Below are 22,009 nucleotides of genomic sequence, written 5' to 3' on the forward strand. Positions count from 1 at the left end.
GTCACCCCCTTTCCCTCCCCTCGTAACAGGAATTAAGGTCTGTGGGACAAGGAGGGGACAGGGTTGGATGGCTCAAGCATTGCTAGGGGCTGGGATTGACTTTAAACACAAAGCTGCCCTATCTGAGCAGTACTTTTAGGCACATGAGGGGGAAGGGGCTTTTCCACTGAACCTTGGACAGTCTAGAAGAAGTTGAGTTTTATCTTGGCTCCCTGGGACAGTGACTGAAATTAGCCCAGGAGCCCAAGGGCCAGAGCTGTAGGATGAGGAACCAGGCTCAGCCTTTGTGTCACACTCACAGGAAGTCACTGCAGTCCCTGCTTGCTGGGGTGACGCGAAGCCTCCATCTCTCCAGTGGCTCACCTGCAGGGCCCAAACCAGATCCGTGGAGAAATCCCTGTCTTCTGTTTGCTTAGGAGCCTGCAACAGCCCTGGCCATGGATACCTGCCTCAAAGGCACTGCCTTTGGGGTACACACCTTCAGCCTACCACGTGGTGCCATATGCTCAGAACTGCCTGGGAAAGGAGGTGATCCTGGGAAAACAAGCCCCCACCACCCTAAAACACCCACAATGACTAAAGCAACACTCCCTGAGGACAGAGGGCAAAGGCAGTGCTTCTGTCAGCCCTCTGCCTGTGCTGTCCAACCCTTCCTCTTGTTCTAGCTGCCTAAATAGTCTCAACCACACTGCAGGAGCACACACATGGACCAGCAAGTGGGCTGAGCTCTCCCCAACTGGGACAGGATCAGCCTCCCTGAGGCACTGCTGGGAAGGCAGCACGGCTCAGGGCACCTCACCTCCTCAGCCAGGTCCCCCTACTTGCTGCAGAAATCAGGGAGGCAGAGGAGGGAGGGGAGGCTCAGAAGGCATTCTTGTTGTCCCCCACCCACTGCTGGAAGGTGCGAGCCTTGGGGTTGAGCTTCATGGTCAGGGCCACGTTGCGGTCCGGCTTGAGGGCGTAGAAACGGAACATGGCAGCCAACTCCTTGGCCCCAGGGAAGTCCCGCTTCTCGTACTCCTCAGGGGAGATCTGCCAACAGAATTGGGGAAAAAAACTGTTCCAGAGGCTGCTGGGCTTCCCCCTCGGCCTCTGAGGGGATGTGATGAGGGCTCTGTTACAGCAGCCTGTCACAGCATTGCCACTGGTGCAGAGGGCTCTGCAAGGCACTTCTGGGGTTGGGCAAAGGATGCAGCCCCCCTGGCAGGAACAGCCCAGCCAGCCTAGGGCCAGCTCCCAGGTCTGGCACACAGCTGCCAGGGGCTGGAGCAGCTGTGAGGGAGCCCTTCCTCACACCAGAGCTATGGCTGAGGGGTTCTAGAAACTGGGTGGTCCAGGAGGCAACTCAGGTTGCTACCTGGCACCCCAAAACATCCTTCCCTGCCTGAATCAAAGGGTTTGGTTCACTGCACTTTTGGGAGGGCAGAACCTGCAGAGAGCTTTGTTTGTAATGAAATGCACTTTACCACACCCCTTATCCATTGTATCGGCTGCCTGAGGCACAACTGAACTGCCAACAAAGATTAAAAGTAAGTCATGAAGGGGCAGGGAGTGGTCAGGGTGTCAGTGACACAGCACAGAGGCCAGGTCTGTTGTAATGGTGACACAGCAAAGCCCTGGGGAAAACCCTGAAGGGAAGGGCACCCAGCAGAAACCTGTTGTGTAGGTGCCCATCCCTGGCTCTACTGGAGACCTCCCAGCTCAGTTATCCCTCAGAGGCAGGCACAGACCTGCCCAGGCACATCTGTGTGCTCCACAGGCCTGAGCTCAGTCACGATATCAACAGGGCAGTGTCGCTGCTGGGCTGTACCAAACGAGCTGTGAGTCCCTCAGGAACATCACCTACACCAAGGGACACTTCCTACCTTGCTGGCTGTCACAGTCTTGCCCGTCTGCTGGGAGAGGATGGCAGCGTACTCTGCCTCGGTGAGCTTGCCCGTGCTGAGTCCAATCACTTGGCCAATGTACTCCCCTGGGGACTTCAGCAGGCAAAGTACAACGGGCCCAAGGTCCTCCACAGCCATCCCATCCATGGGGGTGTCCCCCATGGGCAGCTCTGTATGGAGAGATTGATCCCAGCTGCAGTGCAGCCCAGCTCTGAGCAGGAACAGCAGAGTTTTCAGACTCTGAACATGAGATGAGGGAAGGATGAGAGCATGGCAAGGCAGGAGAGCGGGGCTGAGCTAAGAGACCTTGACAGCAGAGCAGCACCATGAGTCGCCTGCAGCCCCACAACCTCCACTGTCCCAAATGCAGGCATCTGGGGTGTCCAGAGCTGCTCTGGGATCTGCAGAACAGCCCTCAGCACCACAAACAGGCTCAGGACCCTGGTGATTTCCTGCAGGCCACCAAACAGGTCTGCAGACCATAATGCAGCTTGCTGTGGTCAAGCTGGTAGAGGCCTCTTCACCCTAGCAGCCCACAGCCCTGGCAGTCTCTCCCTGGCACAGGCACAGTGGGACAGTCACAGGACAGTGACCCACAGAGCAGAGCTCCTCCTTACCCAGGACAAAGGTGTCTTCCTGTGGGGCCTTCTGCGGCTTGAAGATGGAGAGGAAGTTCTCAAAGTAGAAGGGCAGGCGGATGATGGTGGTGGGAACCCCGATTTTCTGGAAGTGCTCCTCCACCACGCCTTTGCCATCGAAGTGCAGCACCTCCAGCCGGCCCCCAGTCAGCTGGTGCACGTTCTCCAGGCCGCTGAACACGACGTGGTGCAGCCCCTGGCGCTTGGACAGCTCAGCGAGGCGCCGTCCCTGGGCCAAGGGGGAAACCAGCCATGAAGAGGGGAATGGGACACCCCCATCATCCCCACACCCCCTCTTCCCTCCAACTCCCACCAGCCCTCAGCTGGGAGCACAGTGAGTTGTCCAGGTGGAGCTGAATTCTCTCCTTACCGTCCTACTTCAGAAAGGCCACACACCCTCCAGCTTTGGAGCTTGCTGCTCCACCAAACACACAAGTATCAGCATAAAGAATCTGCCTGGCCAACATACCTGCCCTAAACTATCTTATCTTTTGTTTGTTGCCATCCAGGCGTGGCAACTCTGCCATCCTGCACCATGTACTGCCGTGAGCACCGCCCTTGGGATCTCTGATACTGCTGGATTTTGTGCCCAAAGCTGCAAGCACAGAGAGCTACAGGTCTGCAGGCAGCTACTGTCCCAGCTCTGCCCCGGGAAGGCTCTGAGGAGCCAAGTGTTCCCACTCCTGCTACTCTAGCTCCTGGGAAGTGCTCTCCATAACAAATTTATCAACTCCCTCCTGAAGGCACCAGACCCTGGAGCCATGCAACTGTGAGGGAACAGAGAACAAGTCCTGGCTTTGCAAGAACTGGGACCTGGTGCTTGTGAGGCCTCGGGGTCTTCTGGACTGGCTACTCAAACCATCAGGGCTGCCACAGAGGCTCCAAGAGCAGTCCCCACTTTGTCCACACCACCAGATCATTCTGGACGTGGTCCCAGTTACTGTCAGGACAGGTACCTGCTCGATTTCCTTCTCTTTGCTGCAGTGTTCCCAGAAGTTGGTGACAATAAAGGCTCCGTAGGCACCCGCCAAGGCCCGCTCCAGCGATGCCTCATCGTCCTGATCTGCCTTCACCACCTCGGCTCCCCTGCGCCTCAGCTCCTCCGCCTCCTTCTTCCTGGGGCTCCGGGTCACGGCGCGCACCTTGAAGCTCCCATCGTCCAGCAGCGCCCGGGCCACGCCGCCCCCCTGGGCCCCTGCGGGAGCAGCCGGTCAGGGCCCCGCGTCCCCGGGGCTCCGGGATGCGCTGGGGCCGCGGGGCGGAGCGGCCCGGCCGCCACAAGCACCGAGCCCCGCTCGCTGCCCACCCTCCTCACCCCGCGGCCGCTCGGGCATCACCGCCGCCTCCGACCCCGCCCTCCCCGCCGGCCCCCGGGCAAGCCCGGGCCTCTCCCCGGACACTCACCGGTGGCCCCGAACACCACGATCAGCTTCTTCCCGGCCATGCAGCAGCGCGGGCGGTCCCGGGGCTCTGGCAGGGCGAGAAGCAGCGAGGTCGCACCGGTCCCGGGAGGGAGGAGGGCAGGGAGCGGGACGGCTGCGGGGCCATCGCGGGTCCCGGGGCACCGGGCGCATCTTCCCTCACACGGCTCCTCACCTCGGCTCCAATCGGCTCTAATCGGCCGTGCCCGGCTCCGTTCGGGTCCGATCGGCTCCTCCCGGCTGCGTTCGTCTCGGTTCGGCCCTGAACGGCTGAGCTGGAGCTGCGCGCGTTCGTCTGTTCGGCTTCACCCGATTGCGTTCGGTTTCACCCGATTGCGTTCGGCTTCTCCGACTGCGCTCGGCCGCGCCCACCCGGGCGGGGCGCAAATGTCCATCCCAACAAGGCCACGCCCCCACCAGTGCCAGATCACGCCCACTGCTGCCATGAGGCTCCGCCCCATCCCATCGCCAATCCCATCCCACCCCATCCCCAATCCCATCCCACATCCCATCCCACATCCCATCCCACCCCATCCCCAATCCCATCCTCAATCCCATCCCCAATCCCATCCTCAATCCCAGCCCATCCCTTGGCCCAGCCGCCTGCTCCTTGCTCAGAAAACCCGCTTAAAACACAAAAGCCACCGCGTCACCTCTGGAGCCCCCCCGAGCATCCCAGACTAGTAAGGTTTCCTTGGCGTGGAAGCCGGGCTGTTCCCCAGGCTGGTCCTGCTGCTCCTCTGGAGCTGGGACCCTTCGTTATCCCCAGGTCCCTTGTCCCCAGGCAGGTGACTGTGTGCAGGTGTGAGCCGAGGAGCTGTCTCCGAGCACCCTCCTGCCAAGCAACCGCTCGAGTCAACAAACAGAGTCACCCTGGACCTTTTCTCACCTCTCCTGCCAGCCCCAGAGGGGCTGCGGGCAAACCCACCCTGCTGGGAACTCTGTAGGTTGGGTTTAGTAAATAAATACATTGAGAAATTTGGGGTTGAATCTGGTAAAGGACCCAGAAAATGCGTGAAGCATCTGTAATAAACAGTGGCAAAGAAATATTTCAGATGTGTTAATTCAGATCAATGATGAATTGTGAAAGCAGGAGGCGGTACAGCCCTGACCGGGGTTTCTGCACAGTCATTTTGGATGTGAGGGACTTCAGCTACAGATTGGCTGCTGGGAATTACCAGGTGCCAGCTCCTCCTGAAACCCCCTCCAGACGGGGAAATTACCAACAGACCAGAAAAAAGGTTTTAACCCCTTAGTGGGCACGGCCTGGGGCAGGCAGAGAGTGAGGCTGGGGGAGACAGGGCCCAGAGGGGTGGCTGGAGCTCCCAATTCCTGCTTGCCCCCACCTCACCTCCCCAAACACAGCTCCGTGGCCGCGAGCCCACCCTGACCCCGCCAGCTCCACTGGCCACCGTTTCCCTAATTCCAGTGAAATTTTTATAGGATTTACAAAGGGAGGGTTTTGTCGAGCAGAACTGGGAAAGAATGACCGAGCCCACCTGCGGGCGGAGCTGGGGAGGGGAGATCCCGCCGGTGCTGCCGCTCTGGTAGCTCTGGCTCCTTGCTGGGATGGGATCCAGCTCTTCGGAGAGAAATCCTAATTCCAGGAAGCACTTGGCAAGGGCAGGAGAACGGCTTCGGAGGAAAGGGAGGCTATTCCTACCCTTTTATCCCACTCTTTCAAAACACAACTTTCACTTACTCCTGGAATTATTTCGAAGGGCAGAGCAGCTGCAAGTCCAGCCTCTCCCCTGGGATATTCCCGGTGCTCCTGGCAGGGCTGGGGGTGTGCAGCGAACCCCCCCGGCTCTCCCAGGCCGGGGGGAGCTCACGGTTTTGCTTCAAGTGAATTCGCGGCAGTCTGGGTGTTGTTGGGGGCGGGTTTGTGGCTTTTGGGAGAAAGAGTCCGCAGCGGGGGAAGTGTCCGCGCACGGAGCATCCCAGCGGGGCAGCCCCGGCTGTCGCTGCGGGGCTCAGGCGGGTTTTGGGGAATCGCTCAGCCCGATTTGCATAGCCACCAGCCCCACGCTGACAGGAAGGAAGATCTGCGAGACTCAGGGCAGGAAGGGGCGCGGAGAGAACGGAAAGAGACAGAAGCCACCGGGGGAAGCCGGACCCACCTTGCCCAGGTGCCGCCCGAGCATCGCCCCGGCCCGGGTGCCATCAGGGGACACCAGCGGGGAGGGTGGCTTCTGCCTTCAACTGGAGCATCGTCCTGGAGGAGAAAGCCCTGGGGATAAGGAGCTGAGCGGGACACGAGGGGCTGCATCCTCCCGGGCCATGAGGATGCCCTCGCCACTGCCCTGCTGACACAGCGACCTGGGGAAGGGGCCCGAGGCCGAGGTAGGGGCTTGGGGGGGCTTGGAGGGGTGTGGGGAGAGGAGGAATTGTCACTTGGCTCTCCCGAGTGGGGACAAACTGCTGCAGAGCTCGTGCTGTGATGGCCAGGTGAAATGCAGTCGCTGGGCCAAGGCAACAGGCGGGAACTGATGGGCAGAGGTCCCTGGCACGGCACAGCATGGCACAGCACAGCACGGCCATCAGGCTGGCAGGAGGGGCTGGAGCCCAGAGTGATGGAGATGAGCATGGCGCCCCACGGGGGAGCTGGCACATGTCACAAATCCTGTCCCCCGCCTGCTCTGCCTGCCAGGGAGCAAAGGCAGCCTCAGCCAGGCTGTTCCACCTGCCCAAAGCCTTGTGCAGCAGCTTTTCCTCCCTTAATGACATCTGCTGGACTGATTAACTTCCAAACATCCAAAATAGAAATACCACCAATAGAATATCACCAAGAGAAGGGATTAGTGACACACTCACCTGTGGCACGGTGCAAAACTGCACCAGAGAGTGGGGCAGGGCCCTGGGGTGTCCCAGGAGCAGGTTTGGGGGGCTGGAGCTCAGCCCTGCACCCAGGTGGGCTCAGAGCCCGGGCACCCTGAGCTGCCTCAGGGCACCAGACTCAATCCTGCTGTTATTTAGGCACTGATGGGCACTGTGGGACTGCTGGGGACAGGCTGGCTGCTGTCACCCCTGGGGTGTCACCCTCACTCAGGGTTTGGCCACCACATGGAAGAGTTATCCAAAGCCAGACAGGCACCATTGGGAGCCAGGGGACCCCTCCCACCCGGGATGTTCGTGTTGCACAAAAATTTCTTCCTGGAGAACTTGCAGCTGCTCTTTGGGGTGCTCTGCAGGCCCAGAAGGGCTGGGTGGGTACCACATCTGTCAGCATCCCTGCAGCCTGGGGCTGTGGGTGCCACAGGGACGGGCTGGCAGCAGCTCCTGCTGATATCCTGAGGTCCCAGGGCTGGGAAGGGCAGGAGCTGTTTGCTGGGAGGATCTGCTGTTCAATCAGCTGTTTGCACAGCTGTGGTAAAGCATCTTCAGGGCAAGGCCAGCTGAGGAAATGCATCAGCCTTCACTCTGCAGCTTGTGATGTGCAGCAGTGCCCTGCAAGGGACCTCCTCCCCAAAATTAGCTTCACTTTTAGCTGTTTGGAATCACCCCTAGATTGATTTTTTTCCTTTTTTTCTGGTGAGATTTGGGGTTGGCACTGCTGGCATCCAGTCCACGGACCCTTCATGTTCCCTCACCTCTATTTAACCCCTTCTCTGTCTGGGCCCTGTTACAGGGGTTGGGGCTCGAGGAAACAAAAAGCCAAAACTCAAACCTGGAAGAGATTAAATTTGGCATAAAACACATTTAATTTGGCAATCAATTTTGCTTGCATTAAATCCAGACCAAAAAAAATTAAGTAATATGTAAACTTAGATAACTGAGTTACTTACCAGTCTGCAAGCCTCATAATTGAGTAATAATGCAGAAGGTATTTTATTGCCTCGTTAAATTAGCAGAAATTCACGATGTGAAGTCTCTTCCATTCTGCCAAAAGGTGGCAGCCTGCATCCTGGCTTCGGGATTCGCTCAGCTCAGGGAACAGCTGGAGCTGTTGACCTGGGAAATGTTTTCATTTCCATGGTGGCACATGGACAAGGAGACGGCCAGGCTGAGGTTTTGGGGTGTTTGGGGCATGGAGTGAGCTGGAGTGGGCACCTCCCACCTCCTGCAGCTGCTGTGGGACCATGCAATTTTTAGCTCATGTAAAAAGCTTTTAACCTTATCTAATTGCTGCAGATCAGTCCATTTTCCATGTTTTCCATCTCTGGGTGCCTGCAGCCATGCAGGAGCTCTTGCCCAGCCCTTTGGTGCTGTGTAACCTCAGCACCCTCAGCCCAGCCCTGGCAGCAGGTCGGGTCCCCAGGGCTCTGCTGGGAGCTGGGAAATCCCACTCGAGGTGCCAACCACCCCCTCCCTCCAGGCTGCTGCTGAATCTGCCCAAGAGCCCTGCAGGGGCACCAACACAGATTTCAACTGCTGGGTGTCCCCTGATGCAGTCCTGGTGCTGCTGGGACAGCTCCTGGCCTGGCCTGGTCCCAGGTGCTCAGCAGAGTCCTGAGGCACAGCGTGGTGGCTCTGTCTGGGCAGCAGGAAGGTGTGGGAGGCAGTAAAAGCCTGTTGAGTGCAGACAGCTTCCTGCTGTGGCCACCTCAGCAGTGTCTCTCCATCCCAGATTCCCTGGACGCTGCTCTGGTGGGGTTGGACTGCCAGGGGTGACACTGCACATAATTAGAGGCAGAGATGAGCAGGAGCTACATCCAGGCCTGTGTTCTCTGGGCTTGGTGTCAGGAATTCTGGAACGGACACAGTGCAAGCACAGCAGCTGTGTGGGAGAGGACTGGCTGTGACCGTGGGGGGGGACCTGCCAGCACAGCCCTTGTGGCTCCCAGCACTGCTGGGTTTTGGGCAGGGACCCTCAGGTGGGATGTAGGATGGTGGTTCATAGGAATAGTGGGACTGGAGCTGCTGGAAAAACACATCAGTGTTGTCTAAACGTCCCTAGAGGAGAGCATTTTCTCCTGGGCTGGACCTTTGGACCGCACTAAGCAAAAAACAAACTGTTAATGCCAAATTCTTGCCAAGAAAATCCCCATTTCCCTCCCTGGGGCTTGCAGGTGCCATTCACAGCTTGGCTGGGCAGCCTCCTGCCCGCCAGCCCCTTATCCCAGTTTCCCTGGGGACCCTGGCAGGGCAGGGCAGACACAAAGCTGCATCCCTGACACAAAGCTGCCAGTGGGACATTGTCCCTGCTGGATGCTGGCTGGGCAAAGCTGCACACCTGGGATGTGCAGGACAGACACCTGGGGCAGGGCTCGTGGCCAGCAGCCCTGGAATGAGCTGGGTCCCATCCTGGACACACCGGGGTGTCTGTAGGGATATGGAGCTTGGCTTTGGCCAGCCCTTACCCTTCAGACAGCTCTTGTGAGAGCTGGGGACTCCTCCAGCCCCAGGACACAGCCTCCAGCAGCCCCCTGTGCTCCTAGGGCTGCACCTGAAGCTACTGGAACCAGAAAAAAACTCGCAGCCCCTCCCTGCATTATTCCTTCTGCTGTTTTATTCTCCTGGTGAGATGCCTCTGCACGAGCTGCTGCTTTTTGAAAGAGCAGCAGAGGACGGCATCAAACCTTCTCTGGGGCTGGAGCAGGTTTCCCCCATCAAAGGGCCCCGTTTCAGAGGTTTCAGAGGCAGGGCTGCAGGGAGCACCTGCAGCAAGAGCCCCTTTCATCCTGGCTGTGCAGCAAGGATCAGAGACACACCCAGGGACTGCAAAGGCTTCATGGAACCTTCCAGGCCAGTTAGAGACGAGAGCACATCAAAGGGTGAACATTTAGCTGTGAATTGCTCACTGAGCTCCTTTAATTGGTGGTGTCTTCATTGACCAGGCCGCTGCCTGGGGCGTGATGAGTGAGAGCTGCTGCTGCTCCCAGTGTGGAGGAAAGGGCTTTGGGATCTGTGGGATCAGCACCACTGCCCACTGGCACCAGGGGCTCAGCCAGGCTTCCATCCTGAAGGGAAGGGCAGTGGGCTCAGCCCCTGCTCCAACAGGCCTGCAGGGGCTCCTCGGGAACCACCTGGGCAGGTGGGCTAGGCTGGTGCTTTGTCACCTTCTGTCACTTCCCCCACTCTGTGGGACATGCCACTTGTCTCTGGGGGAGATCCAGGTGTGTGAGGGACCCAGCCCTGGGGACACTGCCAGGTCCCTCCTGCAGTCTTGTGCTTCTGGTGGGAGAAACAAACCCCAGCATGGACCCCTGGGAGGGAGGAGGAACAGAAGTTGTTCCAGGCACCTTGGCCTTGCACCATGGACCAGAAACTCTGCCAGGGTTGGCAGGTCCAGCTGCACCTGTGCTCTGTCCCTAGGAGAGGTTTGACCAAGGAAAGGAGTGTTACCTGTGGGTGTGGCTGCATCAGAGCCCCCACAGTGCTCACATGGATCCAGAACATTCTGTAGGGCAGGTGGAGGGGAGGAAAGATGCCAGACGCAGGCCCTGAGACACTGTGTGTGCATTGCTCCTGTGATCAGACATCCCCTGGGGCTCAGGAGTTCCCACCTGGACGTGGCCAGTGCCTGGAGATGACTTTGGGGCTGGTGGAGAGGCCACAGCACAGTGCCTCCAGCACAGCTGGAGCTGGGAGCACTCTCAGGCGTGGAGATTTTCCCTCTCTGCCTCTGCTTGAAGAGCAACAGGACTCTGAGCAGATACACATCTCAAAAATAACCACCAACCCCTGAGTGTGGTTTGGCAGCAGCTGAGGGGGTGGGAGCAGGTAGCTGCTCCTTCTCTGGTGATGATTCAGAGCATCCTCAGAGCTCTGAACAGGATGTGGTGCTGGCCCTGCTCAGCAAGCCCTGACAGAGGCTCTGGATGGGGCCAAGGTGGGTTTGAAACCAAAGCAGGCCCTTCATCACTCTGCCTGCTGCCCCACAACTTCCTTCCCAAGACAGAGGAGAATGTGCAAGCAGCCCCCAGCCCTGGTGGCAGTGGTGACACTCGGGTGACCCACAGAGGGCACAGGGGCACTGCCAGGGCAATTCAAGCACCTCTGTGCCCGGGGAAGGCCGTGCTGTAAGTGCTGGTGGTGAAGGCACTGCATGTGTGGCACCACTGGAGGTCTGGGCCAAGCTGGAGGGCCCAGCTGTGCCCCTGCCACTGGAGGGGACTCTGTGTCAGCCAGGAGCTGATGAGTGAACCCCTGGCTCATCCACAGCCCGCTCAGAGCAGGCTCCCTCCCACACTGCTCCTGATGCTGCTCCTCTTCCTCCCCCAGGGACATGGACAGGGGCTGAGGAGCTGAGGTGGGGCTGTGAGCTGGCCAGGGGGACACGGGGTGGCCCATGGGACACTGCTGCCACCACAGCGCTCCTCGCCCAGGGACCACCCATGTCACAGGAGGCCTCTGATGGAAGGTGAGTGGTGCTTGGGCATATCTGTCACCCTGGGGGAGACTGGGGACAGAAATGGGGTGAGGGGGGCACCCAGGTGTGAGCAGATCCAAGGCAGCGCTGCACTGGCACCAGGGAACGGCTGCCCCTGGAGAGAAATTGCTCAGACTTTATTCTCTGCATGGGTTGGGATCCCAGGAGAAAACATCATTTCATGATTGTGTTCTTCAGTCTCTTTGGCTCCAGTTTCAGTAGCTGCTGCCCTCACCTAGCAGCTCCTAGAGCTTTGGGATGGCATCATTGCAAGGAGGGCTTGGGCAGGGCACTCTGGAGGGCTCCAGCTCACCCATGCTCCCTTCAGAGTCAGAGGCAATTCTGGACTGCTGCCTTTCCTGTCACCCACATTCCCAGGGCTGCCCCAGGTCCCTCCTGTCCCTCTGTCCTGTCCCACAGGGGCCTGGATCAAGCGGTACCACAGGCAGTGGCGAGGTGCATCAGTTAATGTCCTCAATGTCCAGATGACACCAGCCAGTCCCAGCTTCAGGCTGGGAACAGGAAAAGGATGGCTGACCCTGACCCCATGTGCTGGTGGCTGCCCCAGCTTCAGGCTCTCTCTGCAGCCCTTACCAGGAGAGCCTTCCCTGTTTTCCCCCCTGCCTGGAAGGCTCAGCCTCAGCTGGTGTCTGCCCCAACTCTCTCACACCATCACCCCCTGCTTGTCCAGCCTTTACTGGGGGGATTATGTGATACCTGAGCCAGATGAGCAGGACAGGGCCAGAGGTGGCCACCAGGTTCAGCCAAGAGTCCAGTTCATCAGAGAGTCCATGGCAATGAGGCAGGGATGAAGTCAAGGTGGGAAGTCAACCGAGGGGTCAGGATCAGGCCCAGCAAGGGCAACCAGGTTCAGACACAGCCCAGGGGCCACCAGGCAAGGGCAGAGCAATGAGGTCCAAGACCAAGATCCAACTCCTACAACGTAGCTTTAGCTGAGGCTGAAGGCCCAGGACTGAGCTTAAATGGGCTCCTGGACTGACTGTGAGGCTGATCAGGGCTATTGGTGCCTGCTGAGCCCTGCCAGCATGTAAGGGCTCCATGAGGTTTCCCTCTGCATGGGCATGGCAGAAAATGAAGCAGCCTCTGTAATTTTCCTTTGTGGTTCCTCCTCTTCCTCCTCACCCCTGTTTCATTCCTCTGTGCAGAACCCCTGGTGCAGAAGCACCTGGAGGGCCTCCAGAGCTCGTGTGGGAATGGCCTGGAGAAAGGAGCCCTGCAGCGCCTCACCAACCTGCTGCTGCTGGAAGGCCTGACCGACATCCAGCAGAAGGAGCACGACATCCTGCAGGTGGAGACCACCAAGGGCCTGCCGAGCACATCCAAGAGCATCCCCCTGGAGAAGCTGTTCCTGCCTCTCTCCAAAGTCAGCATCCCCCCTCGGATCTCTGTCACCGTCGGCGTGGCCGGCATTGGCAAGAGCACTCTGGTGAAGCTGTTTGTGTGCAGCTGGGCAAAGGGGGAGATCAACAGGGACATCCTGTTCGTGCTGCCCCTCACCTTCCGCGAGCTCAACACCCACGAGAAGCTCTCTGCTGAGCGCCTCCTGTGCTCGGCCTGCCCCCGCATCGCCGCGCCCGGCTCCCTCCCGGCCGGCGCCGCCCGCACCCTGCTCATCCTCGACGGCCTGGACGAGTTCAAGACCCCCTTGGATTTTTCCAACGCAGTGGTTTGCACCGATCCCAAGAAGGAGATCCAAGTGGACAACCTGATCACCAACATCATAAGGGGGAACCTGCTGCAGGAGGCCTCCGTGTGGGTCACGTCGCGGCCGGCGGCGGCCAGGCAGATCCCCAGCGGGCTGGTGGACCGCATGACGGAAATCCGAGGGTTTGGGGCTGCAGAGATGAAGGACTTCTTGGACCAGATGTTCCCGGACAACAGAGAGCTGTCCGGCCAGGTCCTGCAGCACATCAGGGCTAACAGGTCGCTCCACGTCCTGTGCACCATTCCCGGCCTTTGCAGGATTGCTGGCTCCTCAATCGCTTATTTCCTGAAACACAGCAGCGATCAATCCCAAGAAGCGACCGTGGTCCCCCAGACCCTGTCAGAAATCTACTCCTATTATTTCAAAATGGCTCTGAGCGGTGACTGGCTGGAAAAGCCGAGGGAAGCCCTGAGGATCGAGCAGGCTGTGAACACCAGCAAGAAGCTGGTGGGCAGCCTGGGCAGGCTGGCCTTCTCGGGGCTGCTGCGGAGGAAGCACGTCTTCTACGAGCAGGACGTCAAGGCCCACGGCATCGACCTCTCCCTGCTGCACAGCTGCCTCTCCACCCGCCTCCTGCTCAAGGACGACATGCCGGCCTCCACAGCCTACTACTTCTCCCACTTAACCATCCAGGAGTTCCTGGCAGCCCTCTATTACTACACGGCGGCCAAGCGGGCCATCTTCGACCTCTTCACGGAGAGCGGCGTGTCCTGGCCCAAGCTGGGCTTCCTCAGCCACTTCAGGAGCGCCGTGCAGAGGGCGCTGCAGGCCGAGCACGGCCAGCTGGACGTCTTCCTCCGCTTCCTCTCGGGGCTGCTGTCCCCGCCGGTGAACCGGCTGCTCTCGGGGTGGCTGCTGCTGAGGGACGAGCACGGCGCGTTCCGGGAGCAGGCCGCGGGCGCCCTGCAGGGCTGCCTGGGCGCCGAGCAGGCCGTGTCCTGGCGGGCCGTCAACGCCATGCGCTGCCTGCAGGAGCTGCAGCACACCGACACGGCCCAGGCCGTGGAGGAGGCCATGAGGAGCGGCTCCTTGGCCGGGATGCTCACCCCCGTGAACTGCTCTGCCCTGGCTTATCTCCTGCAGGTGTCTGACGTGTGCCTGGAGGAGACGAACCTCTCCAACTGCCTCACCTACAACGCGTGTAAGAGCCTGCTCTCGCAGCTGCTCTTCTGCCACAGCCTCAGGTGGGTCCTGCTGGCATAGCCAGGAGAGATGCCAGGCTGTGACTGTGGAATCACAGATCGGTTTGGGTTGGAAGGGAGCTTCAAAGCCCATCAGTGCCACCCCCTGCCACGGCAGGGACACCTCCCACTGTCCCAGGCTGCTCCAAGCCTGCCCTTGGGCTGCCCCTGGATCCCTTGGGCACTGCCAGGGATCCAGGGGCAGCCACAGCTGCTCTGGGCACCCTGTGCCAGGGCCTGCTCACCCTGCCAGGGAAGAATTTAATCCTAAATTCTAATCTAAATCTCTGCTCTTTTAGTTTAAGCTTGTTCCCTGTTATAAGTCCCCTCTAAGTATGGGAGGCTGCAATGAGTTCTCTCTCCCCTGTGACTCACAACCCCAGGTGTCACTGGAGACATGGGTCCACCTGCAGAAGGGGTGGCACTGGGTTGGCTCCACTTCTGTCCTTGAGCTTCTCCACCTTCTCCCATGATGTCATGGGAGGATGATCCTTTCTCCACTTTGTTCTCCAAACCCTTGCTCTTGCTCTTTCCTTGTGTCTCCTGCAGGCTGGACAATAACCAGTTTAAGGACGATGTGATGGAGCTGCTGGGCAGTGTGCTGAGTGGGAAGGACTGCCAGATCCAGAGGCTCAGGTAGGACCTGGCCCAGGGCCCAGGGGATGTCCTGGGGATGCAGCGTGGAGCTGGGGGCACCACAAGACCAGGGTGAGGGTCCCCCAGGAATGTGTCTCCCACTGGCTCCCCAGAGTGCCTAATGACAAGGACAGCCCCACACGATCCCCTGCACCCAGGCACAGTGACCTTACCCCAAGGTTCTCTTGCCCAGTCTTCCTGGAGCTGCTGCCTCCTCACTGTTCCTAAAAAATGTCCATAAATCCATGGGTTATCCTAACAAACCACTTCCCAGGGTCACAGCAGATCCCTGGACACTCGAGGCCCTGCATGGAGCACCTGCTGCAGGGAGGGGACAGGCTCCTGACCCCTGTGCAGGGAGGTGCCTCACCCCAGACTGATGGGCTCCCACTTTCCTCACCTCCTCCTCTTCCCCATGCTGCATCTGGTCTCCTTTATGAGACACAAATAAAGTTTATGTCCAGAAATGGTGTTCTTGCAGTCCCTGCCTGGTGTCCACCCCAGGAGAACATCCATCACTTTGCTTGTACCATGAACCAAATGCTCCCCATGGCTCTTCCCTGCTCACCCATCCCAGCTGCGTCCTGGAACATGCCAGGGCCTGTGCCAGTCTCCTCCTCTGGAAAAACACCAAATTTTCCTTTTTTTGGGCAGCTTGGCAGAAAATCAGATCAGCAACAAAGGAGCCAAAGCTCTGGCCAGGTCGCTGCTGGTGAACAGGAGCCTGATGGTGCTGGAGTGAGTGTCCCCCTTGCCCAGCCCCCGTGGTGCCCCATTCCCACTGGGAACCATTCCCTGCCCACAGAGGGGCTGGATCCCACCCGGCCTCACCGAGCTGGGCAGGGTCTCCAGCCCCTAAAGCCACCCCCACGAGCTGCTGGCCTGATGTCCCAGCTCAGCAGTGCCATGTGGAGACATCTGGCTTAAACTGGGCCTGTGCCAGTCTGGCTTTGCTAACCTTGGCTTTTCTGCCTGTCCTGCCCCAGCCTGCGGAGCAACTCCATCGGCCCCACCGGAGCCAAAGCCTTGGCTGATGCCCTGAAGAAAAACCAAATCCTGCTCTCCCTGAAGTAAGTCTCAACCTCTGGAGCATCTCCTGAGCAGATCCCCAGGGCAGCCCCCCCCCTTCCAGCCCTCTTCTGTCCCCCTGGGGTTGTCCCAAGCTCCAAAGGGCAGCACATGGGGGCAGCCTGGGTGTACAGGAGTGCCGCTGGCACAGACCCAGCGCCTGGGGCAGAAATTTGGGATTCTCCTGCCTCCTGGGCCAGTGAAGGGAGGGGCTGGGGCTGCAGTCCAGGTCGAGGTCCTTTCTGTGCACGGGAGCTCCCAGGTGCTGTTTGGTGGAAGAAGGAATATCCCATGGGAGAGGAGGAAGGAGACTCCTGGTCAGGGATGCCTGGGGGCCAGACTCCTTTCTCAAGGGCAAGTAAACCCCAGGGCAGGTGGCCACAGCACCTGGCCCTGCTGTGGGAGCATCCATGCCTGGCTTCACTGCTGTGTCCCACAGCCTCCAGCACAACTCCATCAAGGAGGACGGGGCCGCCTTCCTGGCCGAGGCCCTGCTGACCAACCACAGGCTGCTGACCCTGCAGTGAGTGACCCAGACGTGGTGTCCCCCCCTCCAGCCACCCAGCAGGGTGGGTGCCACCCATGGGCACGTGGCTCCTGCCAGTCACAGGTGCCTCCCTGCCTTTGCAGCCTGCAGAAGAACGCCGTGGGAGCCCAGGGCGCCCGGAAAATCGCGGAGGCGCTGAAGCAGAACCGCAGCCTGAGGGAGCTGATGTGAGCAGGGCAGGAGGGGGAGGGATGGCAGTGCCAGGGCCACATCCCCTGGGATCTGTGGGCAGGAACGGCAGGAATGGGCCAGCCCCATGTGACAGGCAGGAGGGACGCTGCTGGCTCTGCCCAGAGGGGCTGGTGTGGATGGAGAGAGCAGAGCTTTTGGAGCAGCCCTGTGGGGATGCTCTCTGCACCTCCAGGCATGCAGGGAGCCACAAGAAGAAAGGAGAAGCTGTCTCCCCTCTGGCAGAGGGAAGCAGCAGGGCTCCAGGCCCTGAGGAAACATTAAAAGCTATTCCAGCTCAAACCAGCCCCGAGAACAGAGGTGTGTGTAGGTGGGGAATGAGGTGGCAGCGAGTTCATGCTCGTTGCTGCAGCAGGAAGGGCCTGGGGGAGATGAATTCCTTGCTGGCAGCTCCAAGCTTCCTCTTGTGTCTCAGACTCTCAAGCAACTCGGTGGGAGACAATGGCTCCATTGCCTTGGCTGAAGCTCTGAGGGTGAACCACAGCTTGCAAAGCCTTGAGTAAGTTCCCCCTCCCTGCCTGGACTCCTTGACAACAGAGCCCAGCCTCCTCCTTCCAGCAAAATCTGCCACCCCTCAAGCCCTCAGCCCCTCCCCATGTCTGTCCCACTGCACATTCCCTGGATGTGCAGGCTGGAACACGGTGTGGCAGCTCCAGCAGCAGCCAGGCTGGCCCTGCCTGCACCAAGGGGCACTCACAGAATCACTCCTAAAACCCAGTGATGACTTTTTATTCTGGCTTGGAGGAAATCACTAGCTTTGGGTGTTCTCTCTCTCAAAAGTGATGGGAATTGGCAGAGGAGGGAGGTAATGGGCTGGGGCCTGGCAGAATCAGGCTGGAATGGTGCCACCTTCACTCCCCATGGGAGCAGCCCCTGGAGAGGAGGGCTGATGGCTCCTGCTGATGAGTGGCTGTGCCCTGGTTCTGTCCCTGTGACCAGGATCCCAAACCCACGGGAGCCACATGCCCAGCTGAGCCAGCAGCCACAGTGACAGGTGGGGACAAGGCTGCCCCAAAATGCTGGCGAACCCTGTCCCCTCTGCCTGCTGGGGCTGGTGCTGCTGTGGCCAGCAGGAATGGCTGCTCCCACCCTGGATGCTCCCTGGCTGGTCCTTCTGCCTTGGCTGCTCTGTTCCCTGTGGCTGGGAGGTGAAATGGGCCCTTTCCACCCCAAACACGGCCCTGCAGCCCAGCTGTGATGCCAAGACTGGCCCATCCTCACACCTTCCCTGTTTGTCTCAGCCTCCAGAGCAACTCCATCAGCAGTGCAGGGGTCACGGCGCTGACAGCAGCTCTCTGCTCCAACAAGGGACTCCTCAGCCTCAAGTGAGTGACAGTGACAGTCCCTGCAGCCACCCTGGCCAAAGGCTGGGCTGGCACCTGGGAGCTTTTCTGCAGCCTGGGCTTATGCCTGTTTGTTTCCAGCTCTGAGATGCTGAAAGCAGCTTTGGTCCCTCCTCCAGCTGTGAGGAACTTCTCTCTGTCTTTATCTTTCTCCCTTTGGGAAAATATTAATTCAGCCTTATCTTGGGATGACAGGATGGCAGCAGGGATGGGAGGCTGGCAAAAAGCCCTGATGGGCCACCAGTGCCCACGGGGAGCACAGGGAATGGAGCTGCAGGAGCTGATGGGGCTGGTCTCAGACAAACTGCTCTACTCAGTCGATGGCCTCAGCCCCAGAGCAGGAGGGGAAGGGGCTCTGGGGGAGCAGCCCTGCCTTGGCTGCCCCTCCCCAGCCCTGTGTCTTTCCCAGCCTCAGGGAGAACTCCATCAGCAGGGAGGGCGGCCCTGCCATCGCCCGTGCCCTGCGCAGCAACAGCACCCTCAGGAAGCTGGAGTAAGTCCCATGGGGGCCCCAGGAGGGCACCCAGGCCACTCTGTGCTGTCCCTGGAGCTGTCCTCACCTTCTCCTGTGTGACCTGAGTCCTCTGTCCCTGCAGCCTGGCGGCCAACCTGCTGTGTGACGATGGGGGCCAGGAAATCGCCTTGGCCATCAGGGAGAACCGGGCACTCACCTCCCTCCAGTGAGTGTCCCTGGGCCCTCCTGGGTGTGAGGCCCCTGCCATGGACATGGGCAGGGACACTGCTCCTGGCCCTCAGTCCCTCCAGGCTGGGACAGTGGCTCCCCTGGGCCACCCTCCAAGGGAGGTGTGCTGTGACATCCCGGATGGAGCCACGGGGCCTTGCACATCCCTGGATGGGTGTGGAGCCCGGCTGGATCAGGGCACACTCACAGCCCAAGGCTTCAGCTCTCATTTTCTCCTCTTTGCAGCTTGCAGTGGAACTTCATCCAGGCCAAAACAGCCACAGCCCTGGCTCAAGCACTACAGTCCAACAGCAGCCTGGCAAGCCTCGAGTAAGTGGGGACATGGGTGGGTGGGTTCTGGGCCTTACTGATAGCTCATCCAGTGCCACCCCTGGCATGGCAGGGACACCTTCCACTGTCCCAGGCTGCTCCAAGCCCTGCCCAGCCTGGCCTCAGGCACTTCCAGGGATCCAGGAGCAGCCACAGCTTCTCTGGGCACCCTGTTCCAGGGCCTGCCCACCTCATTCTTCCCAATATCCCGTCTAACCCTGCCCTCTGGCAGTGGGGAGCCATTCCCTCTTGTGCTGCAAACCCTTGTCCTTGTGCCTGGTTGTTTCCACAAGTGCTCTGAGATGCTGAAAGCAGTTTTGGTCCCTCCTCCAGCTGTGAGGAGCTTCTGTCTTTCTCTTTCTCCCTTTGGGACAATATTAATCCAGCCACATCTTGGAATGAATCTCTGCAAACCCTTGTCCCAAGTCCCTCTGCAGCTCTCCTGGAGTCCCTTTAGGCCCTGCAAATCTGCTGTGTCCCCATTGCGTGTCCCTGGCTGGGGATGCTCTAAATGCCTTGGGAGCTCTCCCAAGCCATTTGGGAATGCTGGGCCCTGTGCTGGCCCTGTCCCTGTCCCTGTCCCTGCCCTGGTTCCCAGGCCATGGGCACACTCAGCCCTTCTGTCACAGCCTGCAGGAGAACACCATCGGAGACGAGGGGATGGCCGCGCTCTCCGCCGCACTAAAGGTCAACACCACCCTGGCACATCTCCAGTGAGTATCCAGGCTGCAGCAGGGCCCTGGTGTCACAGCCCAATTACCCTAATTAACACACCATGGCCACCTCAGGACAAGTGCTGAAGGGTCCCCGTTCCCTTGCAGCCTGCAAGTGGCTTCGGTTGGCGCGGCCGGTGCCCAAGCCCTGGCAGAAGCCTTGATGGTCAACAAGAGCCTGCAGATCCTGGAGTAAGTGCTCTGTGGGGCCACCAAGTGCTGTGCCACTGGTCCCTGGGGTGTCAGAGCCCTTGGCTCAGCACTGCTCCTGCCCTCTGTGATCTCCCAGAGCTGTCCCTGGGGGCGGTCACTTCTCCCTCTCCTCCCGTCTGTGCCCCCGGGCTGTCTGTCCTTCCTCACCGCTCCTTTGTTTGCAGCCTGCGGGGAAACTCCCTGGGCCCGGCGGGGGCCAAGGCCGTGGCCAAGGCGCTCAAGGTGAACCGCAGCCTCCGCTGGCTCAAGTGAGTATGGCAGCCCCAGGGACAGCCTGGGCAGACATTCCCTTAGGAACAGCAGGGGGATGGCCAAGCCAGCGGCTCTGGGAAGGGCAAACCCTGAGCAGGCGGCTCAGTGCGTGCATTCCCTCCTGGTGGCCACATGCGGTGGGGCTGTCTGACCCTCCTGCCTCCCGCAGCCTGCAGGAAAACTCCCTGGGCATGGACGGAGCCATCTGCATCGCCACGGCCCTGCAGGGCAACCACGGCCTCACCTACATCAAGTAAGGGGCTGCTGCAGGGGGTGGGAAGGGCAGGGATGGGGGAGACCGTGGGAACCATCCAGGGACCTTCTCCCTGCCAGCCCAGCCCACTCCTGACTGCCCCACAGGGCAGGGGCACCCCATGCTCCTCCCAGCGTGACAGCCACCACCCCCACACAGCTCCAGACCCCTCAGCCCCTCTCCAGGGATGGCTCTGGCCAAAGAACCACCTCAAAAGACAAATCCTCTCCAAAACCAGGGGAGAAGTGGCTCAGCCCCTCCAGCTGTCTAGGGCTGGCTCCAGCTCCTCGCTTGGCTCCTCAGGCTCTCAAACCCAGAGAGCCCTTGAGCAGGGTCCTACAAGGAGTGGGGCGGGCACAGGTGATGGCAGATGCTGGTGCAAAGCTGGGCAGCATCTGCCATCCCCACCAAAGACCCTGCTGTGCCTCGTGCCCCAGCCTGGGCTCTCTCTCTCCCCCAGCCTGCAGGGGAACCTCATCGGGCACTCGGGAGCCAGGATGATCGCGGACGCCATCCGCACCAACGCGCCCGACTGCGTCGTGGACGTGTGAGGGGCCCTGGCTGCAGCTGGGCCCCCTGGCCTGGGTGACTGCAGGGAGCTGCTTGGTGCCCCTCTCAGGGATGAGAACTGGGACAAGGACGGCTCCTGAGCCCCTGGCACGGCCCAGGAGGACCGAGGGCGTCGGATCAGGAGCGCAGAAGGGTCAAGACTCGCGTTGAAAGCCGAAGGATGTGTGTGCCCATGTCCGTGTTCATCCAGGCCCTGGGGGAGCTTCAGGGAATGGGGGAAACGCAGAAAGGAGTGAGGAGGGGCAGATGCCACAGCCAAACCTTGTTTTTGTGGGGGATTTATCTGCTGGTGGCAGCAGCTCCTCCTGTGCTTTGTCACCCCTGGCTAAAACAGCCCAGTCCAGCAGGCTGCCCCGAAATCCCAGCTGGACACGAGAGATTTGCTGCTGCCTTGCTCAGATGGGAGTGATGCTGTGGACCTGGCACTTCCAGCAGGTCCTGGCTGGTGCTGGCCAGACACACCTGGAGTGTTTGGCAGAGCTGTTCTCTAACAAGAGAGAGGTAACTCAAGGCACAGGAGTGGAACCATCTAGAAACACCTTGGAAAATAAAGAGTCCTCAGGAAAATGGAGGAGTAAGAAGGGGAGTGTAAGAGGAACTGCTGCACTGCCTGAGGGTGGGATGTCTCCAGTACATCTTGGTGCTACACCAGGACTGCCTCAGCTCAAACTTCTGCCTCTCAGCTTCAGGCTGGAGCTCTTGGATCTCCTGCTGCTGTCACGGTGTTCTGTGACCTTGGGATACATCTTCCCAATGCCCCAGCTGCAGGGTCTGTCCCTAGCAGGTCACTTTCTGACTAGGAGAGCAAAGGTGGTGCCTCTGTCTGTGTGGCAGGGACCCAGTGATTCCCCAGAGGTGCCAGGTTTGCAGGTGACTCAGCAGTGTGACCCTCAGAGGCCCCTGCAGCCACTGTCCCCTGTCCCCAGCCCAGCCAGGACACGCTGCCACACTCAGGGCAGCCAGTGGCTGCTGCAGGGACCTGGAGGCTGATCTCACAAACACTGGGCTGAGCTCTGGAGATGTAAATGCTTGGGAATAAATTAGTTCCT

The 22,009-nt window shown here is 59.9% G+C and overlaps 2 protein-coding genes across 2 annotated transcripts; one reads left to right on the forward strand and one right to left on the reverse strand.

Moving 5' to 3' along the window:
• Nucleotides 1-92: 92 nt before the first annotated feature.
• On the reverse strand, nt 93-3,968 carry NMRAL1 (NmrA like redox sensor 1; the record flags this gene model as incomplete). Its single annotated transcript, XM_084216261.1, has 5 exons — nt 93-1,032; nt 1,866-2,056; nt 2,504-2,753; nt 3,481-3,719; nt 3,929-3,968. The coding sequence occupies 5 exons, from the start codon at nt 3,966-3,968 to the stop codon at nt 862-864; spliced, it is 891 nt and encodes a 296-aa protein (XP_084072387.1). The 3' UTR covers nt 93-861.
• On the forward strand, nt 3,967-20,941 carry NLRC3 (NLR family CARD domain containing 3; the record flags this gene model as incomplete). Its single annotated transcript, XM_084216597.1, has 19 exons — nt 3,967-4,234; nt 4,748-4,888; nt 11,678-11,812; nt 12,424-14,167; nt 14,714-14,800; nt 15,455-15,538; nt 15,787-15,870; nt 16,308-16,391; nt 16,499-16,582; nt 17,020-17,103; nt 17,846-17,929; nt 18,357-18,440; nt 18,544-18,627; nt 18,876-18,959; nt 19,589-19,672; nt 19,781-19,864; nt 20,050-20,133; nt 20,307-20,390; nt 20,851-20,941. 19 exons carry the CDS (start codon nt 3,967-3,969, stop codon nt 20,939-20,941), a joined length of 3,558 nt encoding a protein of 1,185 aa, XP_084072723.1.
• Nucleotides 20,942-22,009: the final 1,068 nt, after the last annotated feature.

Source organism: Fringilla coelebs (genome assembly GCF_963513975.1).
Source record: "Fringilla coelebs genome assembly, chromosome: 16".
Lineage (NCBI taxonomy): Eukaryota > Metazoa > Chordata > Aves > Passeriformes > Fringillidae > Fringilla > Fringilla coelebs.